The 19,036-nt window shown below is 37.7% G+C and overlaps 1 protein-coding gene across 2 annotated transcripts in view; it reads left to right on the top strand.

The window, feature by feature from the left end:
- The window catches only part of LOC114054179 (translocating chain-associated membrane protein 1), a 40,604-nt gene extending 32,795 nt beyond the window's left edge, over nt 1-7,809 (top strand). For both annotated transcript variants that reach the window (XM_027877341.1, XM_027877340.1), the window contains exons 10-11: nt 91-251; nt 6,128-7,809. In XM_027877341.1, the coding sequence (XP_027733142.1) occupies nt 91-251; nt 6,128-6,201 (235 nt within the window). In that variant the 3' untranslated portion in view covers nt 6,202-7,809. The remainder of the gene's footprint in view (nt 1-90; nt 252-6,127) is intronic.
- The last annotated feature ends 11,227 nt before the right edge of the window (nt 7,810-19,036 follow it).

The raw sequence follows: 19,036 nt of genomic DNA, 5'->3' as shown, positions 1-19,036 counted from the left end.
TTTTTGAAACAGAAAGGCAACTTTCCCCTTAATTTTTTTTTGTCCTAACATACTCTAATATTTTCTGTTTCTTTTTAAATCTGTTCACAGAATTGCTGTTCTTGCATCAATCTGCATTACTCAGGCATTCATGATGTGGAAGTTCATTAATTTTCAGCTTCGAAGGTGGAGGGAACATTCTTCTTCTCAGCCTCAGATTGTGAAAAAGAAATCTGCAGTAACTAAAGGCAGGTCTTCTAGAAAAGAAAAAGGTTAGTATTGCCCACTATGAGTCAAAGACTCCTTGAAGTAAAAGAGAATGTGAAACAGTAGTTATGTTTCTCTTTTTGAAAGAACTTCATAAAACCTAGGGTGCATTAAGTATGATGTGGCACCATACCTCAAAGCAGCCCCTCTACTCAGACTAAATTTTGTTTTTAATTTTGCTGCCACCATGAGGGAAGACAGGAAAAGAATTTCTCTCATCAAAAGTTTCCTCTGAGCCTTAACCTTCACTCTTTATTCTCAATGGCTTTGTTTTGGTACATTGGTCCCAAACCTTCATACGTTGCTGTCAACACAATGCACATGTTCTTGGTGTCCAATTAATCTTTTACCAGGGTGTACAAAATCTTATTAGCTTCAGTCAGATTAGGTTTAAATGTATTTAATCTTTCTGCCGTTGAGGCTACTGATAGTTTAAATATGAAAATACTACAAGAATTTGCTGTAAGGCCTATTTGATCCATTTTCCATTCTAGTCTTTGGAAGAGTAAGATTCTTTTCTCTTTTGTTTCTTCTCTTGTTCTTTTCATACAAGTGATCATGGCCAAATGGGGATAATATCATTTGTACTACTTACTTGTTCCTAGGAAGGGACTTTAGTGACCTTGAAATGCTGTATAAATATGAGTTTTTACTATTTTCTTTGTTCTTCTCGTCTGTGCCTCTGGCTTCTTTTCACAACTATTCTGACATTGCAGTCATGTCCTGTACTTCGTGACAGACAGATGTAACCCCAGCATTGGTCGTAGGAAGTCCTCTCCTCCCTCTATCCTCTCAGCCCTCTTCTCCTTTAACGCATTCTGGAGTCCTCTCCTTTGCCTCTCCTGGAATAGTCTAATGGGCTCTAACTCCCAACCCCAGCACTCTGCCATCTGGATATTTGCACTCTTTGCCCTTCGCAGCCATCTCTACTTCTTAGCATTTTTACCACCCCCTCACTTGCCCAGTTCACCTTGTTGGCTCATCTCTGGCCACTCCAATTTCCAGCCCTCACCATCATTGATATAGTTCACATTTGCATTTTCTGAACAGCTCCTATAGATTTTTGAAATGTTTTTAGGACCCCACATTTATTAACAAACATAATTCGGGCTTGTATCCAATGTATTGGATTGTTTTACTTGACTATTCTTATGTCTCACAAGGGAAGGCTTCTACCAAGGAGGTGGAGTTGGTGAGTAGTGATGAAAAAAAAAAGAAAAGGAAAAAAGAACATCAACAAACATTAAAAACATAGATGAAGAGCACCAGCCCTGGAGTCAGGAGGACCTGAGTTCAAATGTGGCCTCAGACACCTGACACTTACTGGCTGTGTGACCCTGGGCAAGTCACTTAACCCCATTGCCTAGCCCCACCTCCACCCCCACCCCCCTCAATCAAAGACATAGATGACACCACAGGAAATTTCAGAAAGGGACAGATAAGGGCAATTTTGTTACTAACATATTCACCTTTTAGGAAAAAAACTGCATAGCAGAAGTTCATCCTTCATGTACTGTCCTTTTTCTGTTCTTGTTTGTAAATTAAGTGTTGGTGTTTCTTAAGTTCATGAAAAAGAAAGAGTCTGGTTGGTAAACAAAGTCAGGGTCCAACATTTTCAATATTAGAGCTGTCAAAGTTTTCATGACACTGAATTTTTCTTTCAGTTTACAGCTATTTGAAAGAGTGAAACTTAATGAAAATAGAAGTTCAATTTTATAGGAAGAGGCCAAGCAACAACAGGATAGGCTCTTTTTTTTTTTTTGGAGGCAATCAGGGCTAAGTGACTTGCCCAGGGTCACACAGCTAGTGTCTGAGGCCAGATTTGAACTCATCCTCCTCACTCCAGTGCTCTATCCACTGCCACCTAGCTGCACCTCCAGATAGGCTCTCAAAGGAAAAATTAGAAATAAAACAACCTACCAGTCTTATGTGTTAGTGAAACAATAATTTTTCCAAGAGTCCCTGACTTGTAGTTGAGAGATCTGAAGTCAAATCCAGACCTTGTCATTTAAATCTTTCTAAACTTCAGTGGGTTATTTAACCTCTGAATCTCAATTTCCTCATTTATAAAGTGGATAGGATAATATATATGTGCCATTGACCTTATTGTTGTGAAGATAGTCATCAATATGAATTGTTCTTGAGAATCCAGAGGGAAAAGCAAGTTTTGTTGGACTGGTCCTTGAACTAGCTGTTAGAGGGAAATTCTGGCTTCAGTACTGAAGTAGCTGACTGAATCTTTCAGCCTTCTTTTTTGCTTATTGAATGGGCTTAACATTGAGAGTCTAGGTGTTGTGGGAGAGATTTAGGACCTGGGTTTGAGTCCTGGCTCTGCTACTCATTAGCTCTGTGACCTTCAGTAAGTCACACATTTCCCTGCACCCCAGCTTCCTACCCTGTCAAACTGGAACTATCAGACCTAGCCTGCCTCATGGGATTTTTGTGACTATTCGATTGAAATGATAATGTGAAGATGCTTTGTAAATTGTAAAGCAAAATCTAAATTTAAAGTTGAAGTCTTATAACTCTTTCCAGGAAAGATGTTACATGATCTTGAGGTCTTAGATATGTAAGGTAGTAAGATGAAAAGGCATTGTACTAGTTTGGAGGCCTGGCTTTTATTTCATGCATTACCACTAATTATGTTACTCAATCATTCTTTGTCTCTGTTTTCTCATTTATAAAATGTATTGACTCCAGAGCAGCAATTTTCAATGCAGTACCTCTTTAAAGACAAAAAAAAATTAATATAGACAACAATTCTTTTTGCAGATCCTTTTTTTTAAAGTGCTACTGTGTTTTAGATTTTTTTTAAGTGTATAAAATACAGCTCTGATTAGCTTCATTTCCTTCACTTTTAAGTGGAATTGTAAATATTATCTGTAACATTTGGTGTATAGCAGGTGCTTCAAATTAATTAAATTAGAATTTTTAGCCTACTAGTAAGATAGCATTGGTTCCAAGTCACAGATATTTCAAAGGGGATAAACAGGCGAAGCTCTTATTTAGGGAGCTGAACATTCCAAGAACTATAGGAGCATTATGAGGTGTTTTTTCAAGGAGAATAAAAGGATTTATTTCTTTAACCATATAGTTATAGAACCTTAGAACTAGGGTCTTAAAATCTTCTAGCCCAAGGTCTTTATCTTGTGGTGGCTCAATGTCAGCTGCTTTTCGCAGGGAATTGCCTGGTTTTATTTCGTTTTGCTTTGTTTAGTATGTTGAATAAGAGAGAAATCTTAACAGCCTCCCTCACCTATCCTAGTCTTTTATCCCCTTAACAATTAAGAAATCATTCCTGATTTTGTATGACTTTTCCCAGATATACATTAAGGTGAGATGACCTAAATGACTCTAATTAGTGTCTTTCAAATAGAATATGAAATACATGTGTGTGTATTTATGTGTGTATATATACATACATTATATTCATATATACATAAATGGATTACTTCTTTTCCATCATTCTTTTTTTAATGTATGTATCCCTGAAGCAGGTCAGTATTGTTAAGAACATAAAAGTGTTTTCAGAACTATGTCCACTGAATCCTAGTGCTGTCTGACCTTTGTGAATAAGAATTTGGGGGGATATACTCAAGGCTAGTGAAGGAGCAGAAGTCTCCACACTCTGTAAGTCCTACTTAGCTATTTGGCTGGGTTGAAGGGATGAACTGAATGATGAATCAGGATATTTGGCCGTCCTCATCCTGACCTGGGCACCAAAGAGACACTGGGAGTACACTGCAACATTTTGGTTATTGTTTCATTGATTCTGCGTTTCTTTTTTATCATCACTCTCATTCCCACCCCTCCCACCCCCATAGAAGCCCTTTGTCGTAACCAATAAGTATAGGCAAGTAAACCAAACCACACATTGGCTCTTTGTAAATGTCTATTTCTCTCAGCACATCTAGTTGATCCAAGAGGTGGGAAACATAATTTGTCATCTGTCTTCTGGAGTCCTAATTGGCCTTTGTGTCGGTTGATGTCTTTCAAAGTACAACTTTGTACTTTGTACACAGCCTTGTTACATATACATACAAGTTCTCCCCACCCCTCAAAAGTCTCTCTTTCAGTGCCCCTTACAAATCCTTTATCTGACACACCTCATACACGCACTACCATTACTTCCTTCTCCCCAGTTGTATGGCACAATGTGTCTTCCATTCCTGTTACACATGCCACTTTCAGCAAATCATAGCCCTTCTTCAAGATTGCCTTCTTAGTCGGAAAGGCACATTATACTTAGCCAGTAAAATTTATAACGTGTAACCTGTGAATCCCTTGATCACTGATTGAAAATGAATGTGGAAAGGATGCTTATGCTGGAAAAGGGGCAAGGATGTGGGCTTTTGAAAGCAGTGTATAATTCACCATGATAGAGGTTCTCATGTATGTTGAACCCAACCAGCAACAATGATGAATCAGCTACTGCAGAAGTCCATTTTAGGGTGTGTGTTAAGATGAATTACTTTCTGAGAAAGACAGATCTGTTGGGGATACACGGGATAGATTATCCCTGGGTGACACTGTCTTTAGAGAGAAACCAAAACTGTGGGGAAATCTCATCTTGCTACAACACAAGACAGATAATAGTTAACTATGTTGCTATGTCCCAATGGGCTGGTTGGGAAGCACTAATACATAATATGTGGTAGGTGTTGCTATTCAACCATTAACTTATGTCTAAATTTATTGATGCCAAATAGATTTTTTAAAAAGACTTAACAGAAGCGGTGCAAAACTGCACTAAAACTTCCCCCTAGAAGTTTTAAGAAATTAGTAATTCTGGGTAAATTAGTATTTAGGAAAACTAAGAGTTTATCCTTCAAGTGTCATTTTTTTTCCTAAAATTTGACAGTTTCTGTTGGAAAACTTTCTAAAAGTGATGATGTTATCCCCTGACTTCTTAGACTATATTAATTAACCTTATCTTCAGTAGACAGGTCTTAGACTGGCGCCATGGATGGTGAGCTAAGTTCACAATTGTGTTGGAAGAAGAAGAGATCATAGATCTCGAACTGAAAGGATCTGAGAGGCCTTCAGCCCAACCCCTTCATTTTGGCAGCTGAAGAGAGTGGTACCAAGAGAGGATAGGAGGCTTGCCCAAGGTGACACAAGTGGCAAAGACAGGCCTTGAATCCCCAAACTCCCACTCTTTCCACTGTACCAGTCTGCAGTGATGACCAAGTTATCATTAGGCGCAGCTATTGTTATTATAGTAAGTTGTGGCGACAGGGATGCCTTCAGTGCCTCTTGGTGAGGCAACTTGACATAGTGGATGGAGTATTGGATCTGAAAGGTCTGGGTTGAGATTCCACCTTTAACATTTAGTAGCTGTGTCCTCTTTGGCAGTCACATAACCGTGTCGGTTTCCTCAGCTGTAAAATGGGGATAATATAAGTAGTGAAGTGCTTTGTAAATTTTAAAGCCCTATGTAAACATAGACTATTTGTATTTTTCTTAATCCTTGCACCAAGTGGCACTAAGTGCAATTTATTTTTAAGTTCCTTGTTGCTTTTTATAGTTTTTCTCTTTCTTGTACTCATTTCTTACTGTTCAGTATGCCTGTCCTCAAACACCCAAAACCTTCTCTACCTTCAGACTTGCCGGAAAGGCAGGGGAGTGAGCTCTTTAGAATTCTGTAAAATTGAAAGAAGTTCTCCTGTAAAGTCTCTTGAGTGCAAAAGTGTGGACTGGCTTACCTCTTTTTTGGATAAAGAGCAGCCTTTTTTTCTTAGCAGTTTTTTGGTTGTTATTCAGATGAGTCATTGTTGAACTACCAAATGAAGTAAGAGATATTGATTGAACTTAACACTGTTCATTATAGTTGTATTAATTACATTTTTACAAATGAATAATAATTATTTTCCATTTTCAGAAAATGGCGTAAATGGAACAGTAACTTCGAATAGCGCTGACTCCCCCCGTAACAGGAAAGAGAAATCCTCATAACTGAATTTTATCAAATTAAATGACTAATGTCCCCAAAGAAATCTGCTTTTTACAATAAGGAGTTCTTCAGCACTAGACATCATTCTGATCCTAAAAATACAGTTCCTGCTCTTTGATTCTTGCTATTCTTGTATGATTTCACGCATCTTTTTTTATGGGCAGTCGTGGGGGGAGGGTGATTTCTGTGAGGGAGAGAAACATTTTGGCTTAGACTAAGCTACCTATCTTTGGAATAATCAAGGGACCATCACACCTTTTTTGTTTTTTTGTTTGTTTTTGTCTTTTTTTAAACTTTTTTTGTAATAATTGGGAATAGTTAGTTATTTAAATTTCACATCTTAAAGATCAGTGATTCGATTTAATGTTCCCACCTATATTTTTATGATCTTGGCAAATATCCAGTTCCAACAAAATCTTTTTTTTTTTTTTTTTCAGTTCTCTTTCAAGATCAATATGAAAGTAGCATAAAGTTGGAAGTCAAACTTTAAATATGTTTTAAATAGTCTCTGAATTTTAGAAGTATTATTTTTAGTAGAATTACAACTGGAAACCTGATTTTTCAAACCACCAAAATAATTGTGTGCTTTATTTTGTAGTTAGTTGTTGTCAGTGTTGCATACTGATAGATGGAAAAAAGAAAAACACACCTCTTCAAGGTTGAAGTATTTCAAAGGCATATTGCCTATATTGAATTGCAATTTCTTGTATAAATATGAAAATACTCATAATAAAAGTCTTTAAAAGTGTGTCAAAAACACTTACAGACTGGAAAATAGAATATTAAGTGTACACTGTAGAAAGCAAAATCAGATTTATGCAGCCCTTTTAATAAATAAGTTTATCAAAAATTACTCAGTAGGGCTTGTCTTAAGTTCAATGTGTACAGTGACCTAGAACAATGCTTCTTTGGTGTGCAAACCCTCTTGGAAAATAACACTGTCTACTTGATCAATATATTTGAACAGAATGTCATATTTACATCTAGAATATGTATTATGTGCACTAATTCAAAAAGGAATTGAAAGTTCAGGTGGATGAGCAGTCTTAGGAAAGACAATGCTTTATGTTATAACTATAGCTTTGGTTCCATCATTAATTGAGAAACATTTATCTGTATAAAACATATTTTTGGATAAAAAATATATATATATATATATTTGTATCTTTACAGAAAGGCTATAAAAGCATTTGAGTAAAATATTTGGTTCCCTTTTCTATAATCATCCTTTGAAATCCTTATAGTTGTATTTGAGTTGTCTTTGTCTTTCCCATGCATATATTGTTCCTTCATTGTTCATATCTTGTCCCTGTTTCTTATTTTTATCAGAAAAAAGTTAAATGTTTGTGCCTTTTTGTGTAAAATTTGCAGACAAAAATGCTTTCATTCCTTGACCACCCTGTTAAAAGAGGTCTGCAGTTAAAGTGGCCATGCTGCTAATAATGTCATGCTTTCAATTTTTCACAACTATTGACCCACTTCTAAGGAAAGGGGTCGCCCTTTGTAGCATTATGGAGTTTAGGGGAACTAGATTGTTCCAGTTACAAACTGTCATCAGGTTGAACTATATGTTGAGAAACCCAGTTAAAATAAAGACATTTTTACTTTCACAGTTTGTGTTCTGCATCTTTCTTTAGCCAATATGAAGGTTTTATTCAGCTATTAAGTTTAAAGCCATCATAATGTTATTTCCATAGGGTGAGTTTTTAAGTTTTTTGTCATGCAGCTTGAAACTACTAAGCAACATTTATATTCCATGATGAGTTTCTATCCATGGAAGTGCCAGAGAAATTTGTTTTTTTTAAGTCTTAGTGATGCCGTTTGTTTTTTACATCGGTCATGCCTAGATACACAGTATATGCACATGCACGTGTCACGACTTTCCCTTAGAACAATGAAAAAAATTTAAAACCAACTGATATCCAGGTGTCTGACAGCACAACAGATGTTTTCAGGGGTAAATTAATAATTTTATTGGTAGACCTGTCTCTGTTTCAAAATGATTAATTTACTCTTCACAGCTGGGGCCACTGAGCAATCTGCGGTAGCTTTGGAAACGGCCCAGAAGGGTAGCTCTGGAAAAACTTAAGCAATGATGATTGAGAAGAGAACTTTTGCAAAGATACCCCTTAACGGTGTGTTTGTTGGTCTGGTGACATTTAAAGAGGAAAAAAGAGCACAACCAGAGCTATAAGTAAGGAAAATTAGTCTAGGAACATTGTCTGCAGAATGAATTAAAAGCAGGTGGAGGGATATTTGACACAGGAAGACCTGTTTTGAATTTTGTCATAATAGTCTAGCACAGCTGAGAGAATCAGTGAGCATGCAAAACTCAAGAGAAGCGTGGGAAGACTTAACACGAACAAAAGTGAGATGAGACAGATCAGGAAGACAACATGCACAATGACTGAACTGAATCTATGTAACAATGATGACCAAGTGTGTGGCCTTAAAGAAAAGGTAACAGTCCACCTCCTTTCCTTACAGAGATGGAAGACCATGAGTATAGCCCAGGCATCAAACTCAGAAACAGAACTTTGCATAAGGATCTCTTAAGAGCCTCAGTGACTTAGAAAACCACACTCACAGTATATCTGTATCTGTATCTATATGTTCAAATCTATATATCTATATCTCTAGTGTGACAGATATATAAATGCATCAACACATTTAGGGTTATAATGGAGAGACATTTAAGACATGGAGGTCAACCAACTGTTGCAATAATAGAGGCATGACCTGATGAGACCCTACAACAGGTTACGGCAGTGTCAAAAGAGAAGAGGGAGCCTTTAGGAGATGATGTGAGGATCAAATCAACTGGACTTAGAGACAGAGTGCATATGGGGAGAGAGAATAAGTGAGAAGTAGCGGGTGACACTCATCGTAAGCCTGGGTAATTGGTAGGATGATGGTACAGTTAATAGGGAAGTTAGGAAGAGGGGTAAGTGTGGGAGGAAAGATAGGACAGGGAAAATCCACCCGGGTTTTCCATGCCCCTCACCTATTCCCTCTACAACATGGGTTAGATCTATGCCTGCTCTCTCCCTGACCTCGACACACAAATTAGTTTTCCCTAAAAAGCTCCCCAACCTGGTCTCCTTAATATATGGTTGTCATCCTTTGCTTCTTGGTCACCTAAGGACTTTTATGCCCTACCTACATGGAACCCATGACCCTCTGACCAGGTGGATGTCTGAAGACCAGGCATGTCACCACAACCTCCCCTGCTGGAGAAGCTAAGTGCCATTGCATCTTTTTTAGATATCTTTACTTTATTAGGACTAATTAAACCCTTTGTTAACTGTTCAACGACTTAGGAGTGCCTCATTTCTTCACAACTTCAGAAATGAATTAATAATAGGGTACTGGTGTCAAGTCTACCCCTAAAAACAGCTTTAATGACAAAAACCCCAAAACAATTTTATGAGGTCTAAAATAAACATCTTAGGTGTATTTAAATTTATAAATCACAGATTCTACTATTTTAGTCAGTATGTTTGAGGACAGTGTGTAAACAGTCCAATTTACCCAACCAAGAATTTCAGTTTTATTCTCTTTAGTTACACCCAAAGAAAAGTAAAAGTATGTTCATCACTAGGCAATGAGTTAAAATTTTAACACTGATATAAATGCCTTGCTTGATTAAATTGTTGTGACTGAGGGCTATTTAAAAGATCTCTAATTTCATTTATATATAGGTACATCTTCCTGCAGAGAATGTAACCTCCCTGTGTGTTAGGTGCTTGGGGGGCTTCTCATTAATTCACCTTGTGGCCAACATGGTGATGAGCATCTTGGCACTTTGTTAAACTGATCCTCAGAAGACATAAAACATCCACTACTGGGCCTTTTCCAAGTTGGTAGGACTTTACCTCCTGGTTTAATCTTCAGGAGACCAATGTTGCCTGAATGCCAAACTAGGCATCAAAGTAAGATATTATTAATACACACTGTTGCTTTTCTTATAGGAATCAAAATTTCACTCAAAGCTAATTTGAATGTGTGTTCATACCATCTAATGATAATATAGTATATTCCACAGAGCCTCAGCTACTGCTCTTGAGCAGATGGGCTGATGCATTTATGCCAGATGATGCTTTCAGGGTGTCCTTCCAATATAACCTCAAAGGCAGCAAAGATGGATTGAATTCTTACATAGCTCCTCAGTTCATGAATTTAGACAGCAGAGTAAATGTTCTGAGATATTTACTCTTAGGTGCTATAAAAGCACATAGTAGGATTACAGGTACACCAAAGATTAGTTTTAGAAGTTTTTCTCTAGAAAAGACTTACTTTACTCCACTTTGCATCTGCTACTCTTGATGTCATGTCCAACTCTCCATGACCCCATTTGGGGTTTTCTTGGCAAAGACACTGGGATGGTTTGTGACTTGAGGAACTGAGGCAAACAGGTTAAGTGACTTGCCCAAGGCCATACCCCGAGTAAGTGCCTGAGGTCAGGTTTGAATTCAGAACTTCCTGACTGGAAGCCCAGTGCTCTCTCTTCTGCACGACTTGTCTACCTTGTGCTGCTCTGCCTGGTTTCAGCTCCATAGAACAAGATGCCCCTTGTTGACTCATGCCCTTTTGTGTATTGTCTCCCCCTCCCTCAATTATATTGTAAGCTCTTTAAGGGGAGAGACTTTCTTTTTATTAATTGTATCCTCAGCTCTTAGCACACCACCCCATGCATAGAAGGAGCTTAATAAATGTTTAAGATAGCTAGGTGGCCTAGTGGATAAAGCTCTGGGCTAGAGTCAGGCAGTTCAAATCTGGCCTCAGGTACTTACTAGGGGTATGACCCTGGACACTTAGGTGATTCAGTAGATAGAGAGCCAGGCCTGGAGTCAGGAAGACCTGAGTTCAAAAAGAGCCTCAGAGGGGCAGCTAGGTGGCACAGTGGATGGAGCTCTGGTCTTGTAGTCACAAGGACATGGGTTCAAATCCAGTCTCAGACACATGACACTTACTAGCTGTGTGACCCTGGGCAAGTCACTTAACCCCAATTGCCTCACCAAAAATTTTTTTTAAAAAAGCCATTTACTAGCTGTGTGACCCTGGAAAAGTCATTTAACCCTGTTTGCCTCAGTTTCCTCATCTGTAAAATGGGCTGGAGAAGGAAGTGGCAACCCACTCCAGTATCTCTGCCAAGAAAACCCCATCTAGGTGGCACAGTGGATAGAGCGTCAGTCCTGGACTCAGGAGGACCTGAGTTCAAATCTGGCCTCAGACACTTACTAGCTGTGTGACCCTGGGCAAGTCACTTAACCCCAATTGCCTTTAAAAAAAAAAACTAAAAAAAGAAAAGAAAACCCCAAATGGGATCACAAAGAGTCAGACTCGAATGAACAACAACAATAAATGTTTATTGAATTGAATTTATTGGATTAGATTTCCACCCAAGTCTAAGATTTGAAATATAGAAAATTGCCATTGCATATGGTAAGTATTTTTTTTTGAAAAGGACTTCAGAGCCCCTGTGGTGTAGCTAGCCCATACCTGAGCAAGAATTTCCTCTACCAGGTACCTTCAGACCTGTAAACAAGACGTTTATTCTAGGGAGAAAGAACTCATTTTATTCCAGATTTGGACAGCTCTGTTTCTCAGCAAGTTTTTTTTCTTATGTAGAAGTTGAGTTATGGGATCCCTGCTGCTAAACAATTAAAAGTTTCAAGTTATCCCAAAAGTCAGTGAATGAATCGTTGCTTGGTGGGCATGACACACAAAGAATTACAAAGAATCCAATTCAGTTCACCAAGTACTGGTTGCCTATTCAAAAGACTACTGTTTACAGGGCAATGTGGTAGAAGTTGGGGATGAAAAAATGGTTAAAATGAAACAGTCCCTAAACTCAAGAAGCTTATGTTCTATTGGAAGGAAAACAACATTTACTCACATAAATAAATATGAAATATTTACAAAGTATATTACAAAGTAAGTATCAAAGGATAGGGGTGGGGGAGACCACCAGGAAAGACCTCTTGTAAGAGGGAGCATTGAGTTGAGCTTTGAAAGAAGGTAGGAGTCCAAGAGAGGAAGCACATAGCTGGCCCTCAATAAATGCTTGGTTTTTTTCTTTGTTTTCTTTTTTTTAATTAATTTATTTTTAGTTTTCAACATTCACTTCCATTAGCTTTTGAGTTTTAAATTTTCTCTCCCTCCCTTCCCACCTCCCTCCCCAAGACGGTGCTCAATCTGATATAAGCTATACATATACATTCCTATTAAACATATTTTCACATTAGTCATGTTATAAAGAAGAATTAGAACCAATAGGAGGAACCACAAGAAAGAAGAAACAAAACAAAACAGAAGGAAAAAGAGGAGCAAATAGTATGCTTCAATCTGTATTCAGACCCCATAGTTCTTTCTCTGGATGTGAACAGAATTTCCATCATGAGACTTTTGGAGATGTCTTAGATCCTTGTATTGCTGAGAAGGGCTAAGTCTATCAAAGTTAGTCATCATACAACGTGGCTGTTACTGTGTACAGTGTTCTCCTGGTTCTGCTCATTTCCCTCAGCATCAGTCCATACAAGTCTTTCCAGGTTTTTCTGAAGTCTGCTTGCTCATTATTTCTTGTAGCACAATAGTATTCCATTACATTCATATACCACAACTTGTTCAGTCATTCCCCAATTGATGGACATCACCTCAATTTCCAGTTCTTTGACACCACAGAAAGAGTTGCTACAAATATTTCTGTGCATGTGAGTCCTTTTCCCATATTTATGATCTCTGGAATACAGCCTTAGAAATGGTATTGCTGGGTCAAAGGGTATGCATATTTTTATAGCCCTTTGGGCATAGTTCCAAATTGCTCTCCAAAATGGTTGGCTCAGTTCAGTAAATGTTTGTTGATTGACTGTTGCTTGACAAAGATTTTTTTCCAGTTACTTCCCATTTAATCTTAGCTCAGTGTTTGGAAGGCTCCCAAGGAAAGTATGGGAGAGAAGAGGTATTAGACTGACTACCAAACTGAAGGTCTACAGAGCCATTGTGCTGACTTCAGTGTTGTATGCCTGTGAATCCTGGACAGTATACCAGCGCCATGCCAGGAAACTGAATCTCTTCCATTTTAATTGTCTTAGGAAGATCTGAAGATCACTTGGCAGGATAAGGTACCACACACTGAGGTCCTTTGTCGAACAAAACTGCCAAGCATTCAAAAACTGCTTCAGGGAGTGCAACTCCGATGGGCTGGCCACATTGTTCAAATGCAAAATCTGTGTTTGCCAAAAAGACTATTTTATAGAAAACTCACAGGGCAAACGTTCACATAGTGGTCAGAAGAAGTGATACAAGGACACTCTCAAGGTCTCTCTTAAGAGCTTTGGAATAGATCATGTGACATGGGAGACACTGACAGAGAACCGCTCAGCCTGGCAAGCCCACTTCAGAAAAGATGCTGTGCCCTATGAGCAAAGCAGAATTGAAATAGCTCAAGAGAAATACAAGACAAGAAAACTTAGAGAATCTATCCCAAAGGTTCACACTGACTATTTGCTCGTGGTCTGTGATAGAGCATTCCAAGCTCATATTGGTCTGATCGGCCACGGTCGGACACACTGAAACTTGACTCTAGCATAGTGATGACACTTTGGTCCTCTTCAAGAATGAAGGACAACAACAACAATATTGGATTTGTTTGTATAAAACCTTTTTAATTTATGTAATCAAAATTATCCATTTTATCTTCTTTAATCCTCTCTGCCCCTTGTTGGTCATGAATTTTTTCTTCTATCCATAGAGTAGATAGATAATATTTTCGTGTTTCTTTAATTTGTTGATGATGTGACCTTTATGTCTAGGTCACATATCTATATGGAACTTGATATAAGGTGTGACGTATTGGTCTAAATCTAATTTCTTCCTTACTATGATCCAGTTTCCCCAACAGTTTTTATGAAATAGTGAGTCCTTCTTCCAGTAGGTGGGTTTTTTTTGTTCATTGAGTACTAGACTACTAGATTCATTTGCTTCTGCATGTTATGTACTTAATCTGTTCCACTAATCAATCTATTTTTTTAAACCAGTAGCAGATTGTTTTCAGAATTTCTGCTTTGTAGGATAGTTTGAGATCTGATACTACTAGGTATCTTTCATTCTGACATTTTTCACTATATCCTAATCCAATAAAGTAATCCTTTGGTAGTTTGATTGGTGTGGCATTGAATAAGTAAATTAATTTAGGTAGTGTTATTTTTATTGATTTGCCTTATCCATGAGTAATTAATTTTTTCCCATTATTTATATCTGTCTTTCTGTAAATAGTAGTATCTAGGTGTGTTTATATAGTTCTTGTATATATCTTGGGAGGTAGACTTCCAAGTATCTTTTACATTCTATAGTTATTTAAATGGAATTTCTCTTTCTATTTCTTCCTACTGGATTTTATTGGCATTCTATATAAATGCCGGATGTTTTGTGCTGATTATATCCCGCAATTTTGCTGAAATTATTTTAATTAATTTTAGTTGACTAGTATTCTTTAAGTCATTCATTTCCATCATATCATTTGCAAAAAATGGTAATTTTATTTTTTATTTACTATGCCTATTCCTCAAATGGAAGTGGCGACAATGAGCATCTTTGCTTTTACTGCTGGTTTTACTGGAAAGGATTCCAGTTTTTATCTTTACATATAATGCCAGCTCTTTGATTTTAGAAATATGCTATTTCATTTTAAGAAAAGGTCCATTCAGTCTTTCCTAGTGTTTTAAAATTGAAATGGTATTCTATTTTGTCAAAAGCCTTTTCTGTATTTATTGACATAATCATATGCTTGCTGTTGTTTTTGTTAATAACATTAACATTTTCAACAACATGAAATAGCCAAATTAGCAGAACAAGAAATAAAGAATTTAAACAACCCAATTGCAGAGGAAGAAATGGAATAAACCATTAATGAGCTACCTAAGGAAAAAATCCCAGGACCAGATGGATTTGCAAGTTAATTCTATCAAATATTCAAAGAACAATTAATTCTAATATTACATATTTGAAAGAAAAAAGCAAAAGAAGGGATCCTACCAAATTCCTTCTATGACACGGATATGGTCATATGTTGATTTTTAATACTTTTTTATGGCCAGTTAATGTAATTTTTATTGCATTTTGGTAAGTAAAGGACACATACAATATTTCTGGTTTTTTGCATTTGGTTATGAGGTTTTTATGTTCTAAGACATGATCAATTTTTGTAAATTAAAGAATACTAATTCAGATAAAACTCTGCTCTCTGATTTCATCTTCACCATAGCAACCAGCTAAGGTAGGTCAGAAAGGCATTCCCACAGGGCACAGCGGGAATTATTCGAAAACCTGATACCAATTCCCCATTAGCTGGGCTTCAGGCAGCAAGGAAGCCAAACCAATCTGATCCCAAGAACCATGTCCCCATCCACTTACAGAAAAATCAGAAAGCCTGTGAAAAATAGGAGATATTTCTACCATATCAGAAAAAGTAAACAGAAACCAGAGTGGTAATGGCTATAAATGCTAAATGGAAGGGCTTGTATTTCATTCTAGAGGAAACAGGGAGCCCCTTGAACTTTTTGAACAGGGGAATGACAAAATCAGACCTGTGTGCTAGGAATAAGGAATTAGAGGGGCAGCTGTGTGGTACAGTGGATAGAGCATTGGGCTTGGAGTCAGGAAGATCTGTGTTCTAATCCAGTCTCAGTGGTATGATCTTGGGCAAGCCACTTAACCCTGTTTACCTCAGTTTCCTCATCTGTAAAATAGTTGAAGAAGGAGATGGCAAACCACTCCAGTGTCTCTGCCATGAAAACCTCAAATGGGGTCACAAAGAGTCAGACACAACTGAGTAACAACAAAGAGGGGAGAGCCAGTAGGAGGTTATTGAAGTAGTCCAGGAGAGAGGAGTGAATTCCTGAACAAGAATTATGGTCATGTGAGAGGAGAGAAGAGTCAAGACATGTGAAGGGAGTCTTACTTACCCAGTAAGACTCACAACTAATTGGATATGGAAGGTGACACCTTGGACCATCACACAACAGTACTATCCATGGGATTTTTTTTCTCATGTTCTTTTCTAAACCCAAACTTTTTTTTGTATTTTTTAATTAATTTATTTTGAATTAGCAACAATCACTTCCATAAGCTTTTGAGTTTTAAATTTTTCTCCTCCTCCCTCCTCACCTGCCTCCCTGAAACGGCACTCAATCTGATATATGCTATACATATACATTCCTATTAAACATATTTTCACATTAGTGACGTTGTAAGTAAGAATTAGAACCAATAAGAGGAACCACCAGAAAGAGGAAACAAAACACAACAGAAGAAAAAAAATAGCAAATAGTATGCTTTGATTTGCATTCAAACTCCACAGTTCTTTCTTTGGATGTGGATAGCATTTTCTATCATGAGACCTTTGGAGATGTCTTAGATCCTTGCATTCCTGAGAAGAGCTAAGTCTATCAAAGTCATCGCACAACGTGGCTTTTACTGTGTACAACGTTCTCCTAGTACTGCCATGGAGTTTTCTTGATGAAAATACTGGGGTGGTTTGCTCTTTCTTTCTCCAGTGGATTAAGGCAAACAGGTGAAATGACTTGCCCACAGTCACACAGTTAGTATCTGAAGGCAGATTTGAACTAAGGTCTTCCTGATTCCAGGCCTGGCACTCTATCCACTGCGCCACCTACCTGCCCCAGCATATAGTAAGCTATAAATAGCTTAGTAGCATATAAATGCCAGCTATATCATCATCATTCTTGTTGCTATTATTATTATTATTATTATTATTATTATTATACATTTTGTCTCCCTCATTAGACTGTAAGCCCCTTGAGGGAAAGGATTGTTTTGGTTTTGTCTTTGTTTCCCTTTAGTATAGTGTCTGGCACACAGTAGGAGCTTAATAAATGCTTGCTGATTGATTGAATGATTCCTCTCTCTAAACAATAGTACTAAACAAACTCAGAGATCCCTTTCAACTCCAAGATCCTATGACTATAGTTTTTCACTGGGTTTTCATTTTCCCAGGCTACATTTTCATTATCTCTAAGATACAAAAATGAACTTACAAAATGAACATCTTTTGATGAATGTAATCTTGATTATTCTCCTGGTATCTTTTAGAAAGAAACTAGATCTCCACCAGCCTACAGAACTCTAATTATTATAAAACTCTTCATTTTAGACAAGGCCAACAGGCTCAATTGTATCCTGGTGTGGAAAAGAAATATCCACTAGGGGCCAGGTTGCAACCAGCGACAAAACACACACTTATGAGCTCATCCATATTTGTACTCAGTCTCCAGAGGTAAGGAGGCAGTTGAGTTCATTACTGCAGCCTGCTCTCCCTGCTGTCACCTATCATTCTTTGTTTGTCCAATGTCACAAACCTTGCACTAAGTGCAACATTTTGTGCCTGTGACTTATACATCTGCCTTCTGCTTTTTCTGGCATGAGGCTAGCACCTTCACATAAAATGTTGTTCTCCCAACTTTCCTCATCCCAATGTTCAAATTTGTGTCCAAAAAGGACCCCAGTGTAGCTGTGATTCAATAAAGTGACCTGTGAGAGAATGTAGAACTGAAGGGATCTCTCATTTAGGGAACATCCAGGCCAAATCCCTCATTTTAAAAGGTTTTTTTTGGGGGGGGTCACCCAATCTCCCCCTAGCTTAAAGTCTAATGGAGGAGACAATATGTACATTAATAATAATAAGGGTATAGATTGAACCTTTTTTCTACCAAAGTAAAACAAGCCAAAACTGCTGATACATGTTTGACAATATGTACAGCATTCTGTCATGGTAGTTCCTCATCTTTCTTCCATGAGAAGCGAGATATGTTTTATTATCTATTCCCTGGGACCAAGACTGGTGTTTCAGTTATTGGGAGTTCAGGTTGCTTTAAGATCTTTTCATTTACATCACTGTAGCCAATCTGCATATCATTTTTTTAAATTTTATTATGTTTTTGACTGACTCAGCTTATAAAAATCTTTCTTGGAATTTTCCACATTTGTCTTGTCTTACTTCACAGTAATATTCTGTTCCATTCACGTATCATATACAAAGTAGAGTGAGAAGAACAGGAGAATAATTTAAGTAACAACATCATAAAGAAAAACAACCTGGGAAGCCTGATTTCTCTCCTGGTTCCACTCCCTATTCTCTCTCCTTCTGCCAGCTCCTCAGCAGCCTTCTCATTCTGAAGATGCTTCTGACCAGGTGGCCCCTCCTTGAATCAGCCAGTCCCTTCCCAGGACCACACTTCCCCAAGAACCCAGGCTTTCCATGCTCACTTCTCTCCTAGATCTACTCCTGACTCTCCACATGTTTCCACTTCTCCTCCTATTGCCCCCATTTTCCAGCTCACTTTTATGAACTCCCATGAAAATATAAGCTTCTTGAAAGTAGTGACTATATTTTTTGCCTCTATTTATAATCCCAGCTCTTAACCCAGTCCCTAGCCCACTGTAAGTGATAATCAATGTTCTCTTTCTCTCTCTCTCTCTTTCTCTCTCTCTCTCTCTCTCTCTCTCTCTCTCTCTCTCTCTCTCTCTTTCTCTCTGCAGTGGCCAACAGTACTTCCAAAACACTGATATAAAACATGCTATCCACCTTCTGACAGAGATATGATAGACTCAAGAGCAAAATAAGACACATATTTTCAGACAGCCAATGTATGAGTTTGTTTTGCTTGATTATGTATATTTTTAAGGGATTTGGTTTTCTTTTTCTTTTTTTCAGATGGGAAGGGGCTGGGGGCAAGACCCAAGGAAAAGAAAGGAAGAAAGGGAGAAAGGGAGAAAGAAAGAAAGAAAGAAAGAAAGAAAGAAAGAAAGAAAGAAAGA

This window comes from Vombatus ursinus, unplaced genomic scaffold (assembly GCF_900497805.2).
Source record: "Vombatus ursinus unplaced genomic scaffold, bare-nosed wombat genome assembly UNPS02014812.1, whole genome shotgun sequence".
NCBI classification, from domain to species: Eukaryota; Metazoa; Chordata; class Mammalia; order Diprotodontia; family Vombatidae; genus Vombatus; species Vombatus ursinus.
The sequence above is the reverse complement of the archived record's forward strand: the minus strand, read 5'-3'. Positions and strand labels throughout refer to the sequence as shown.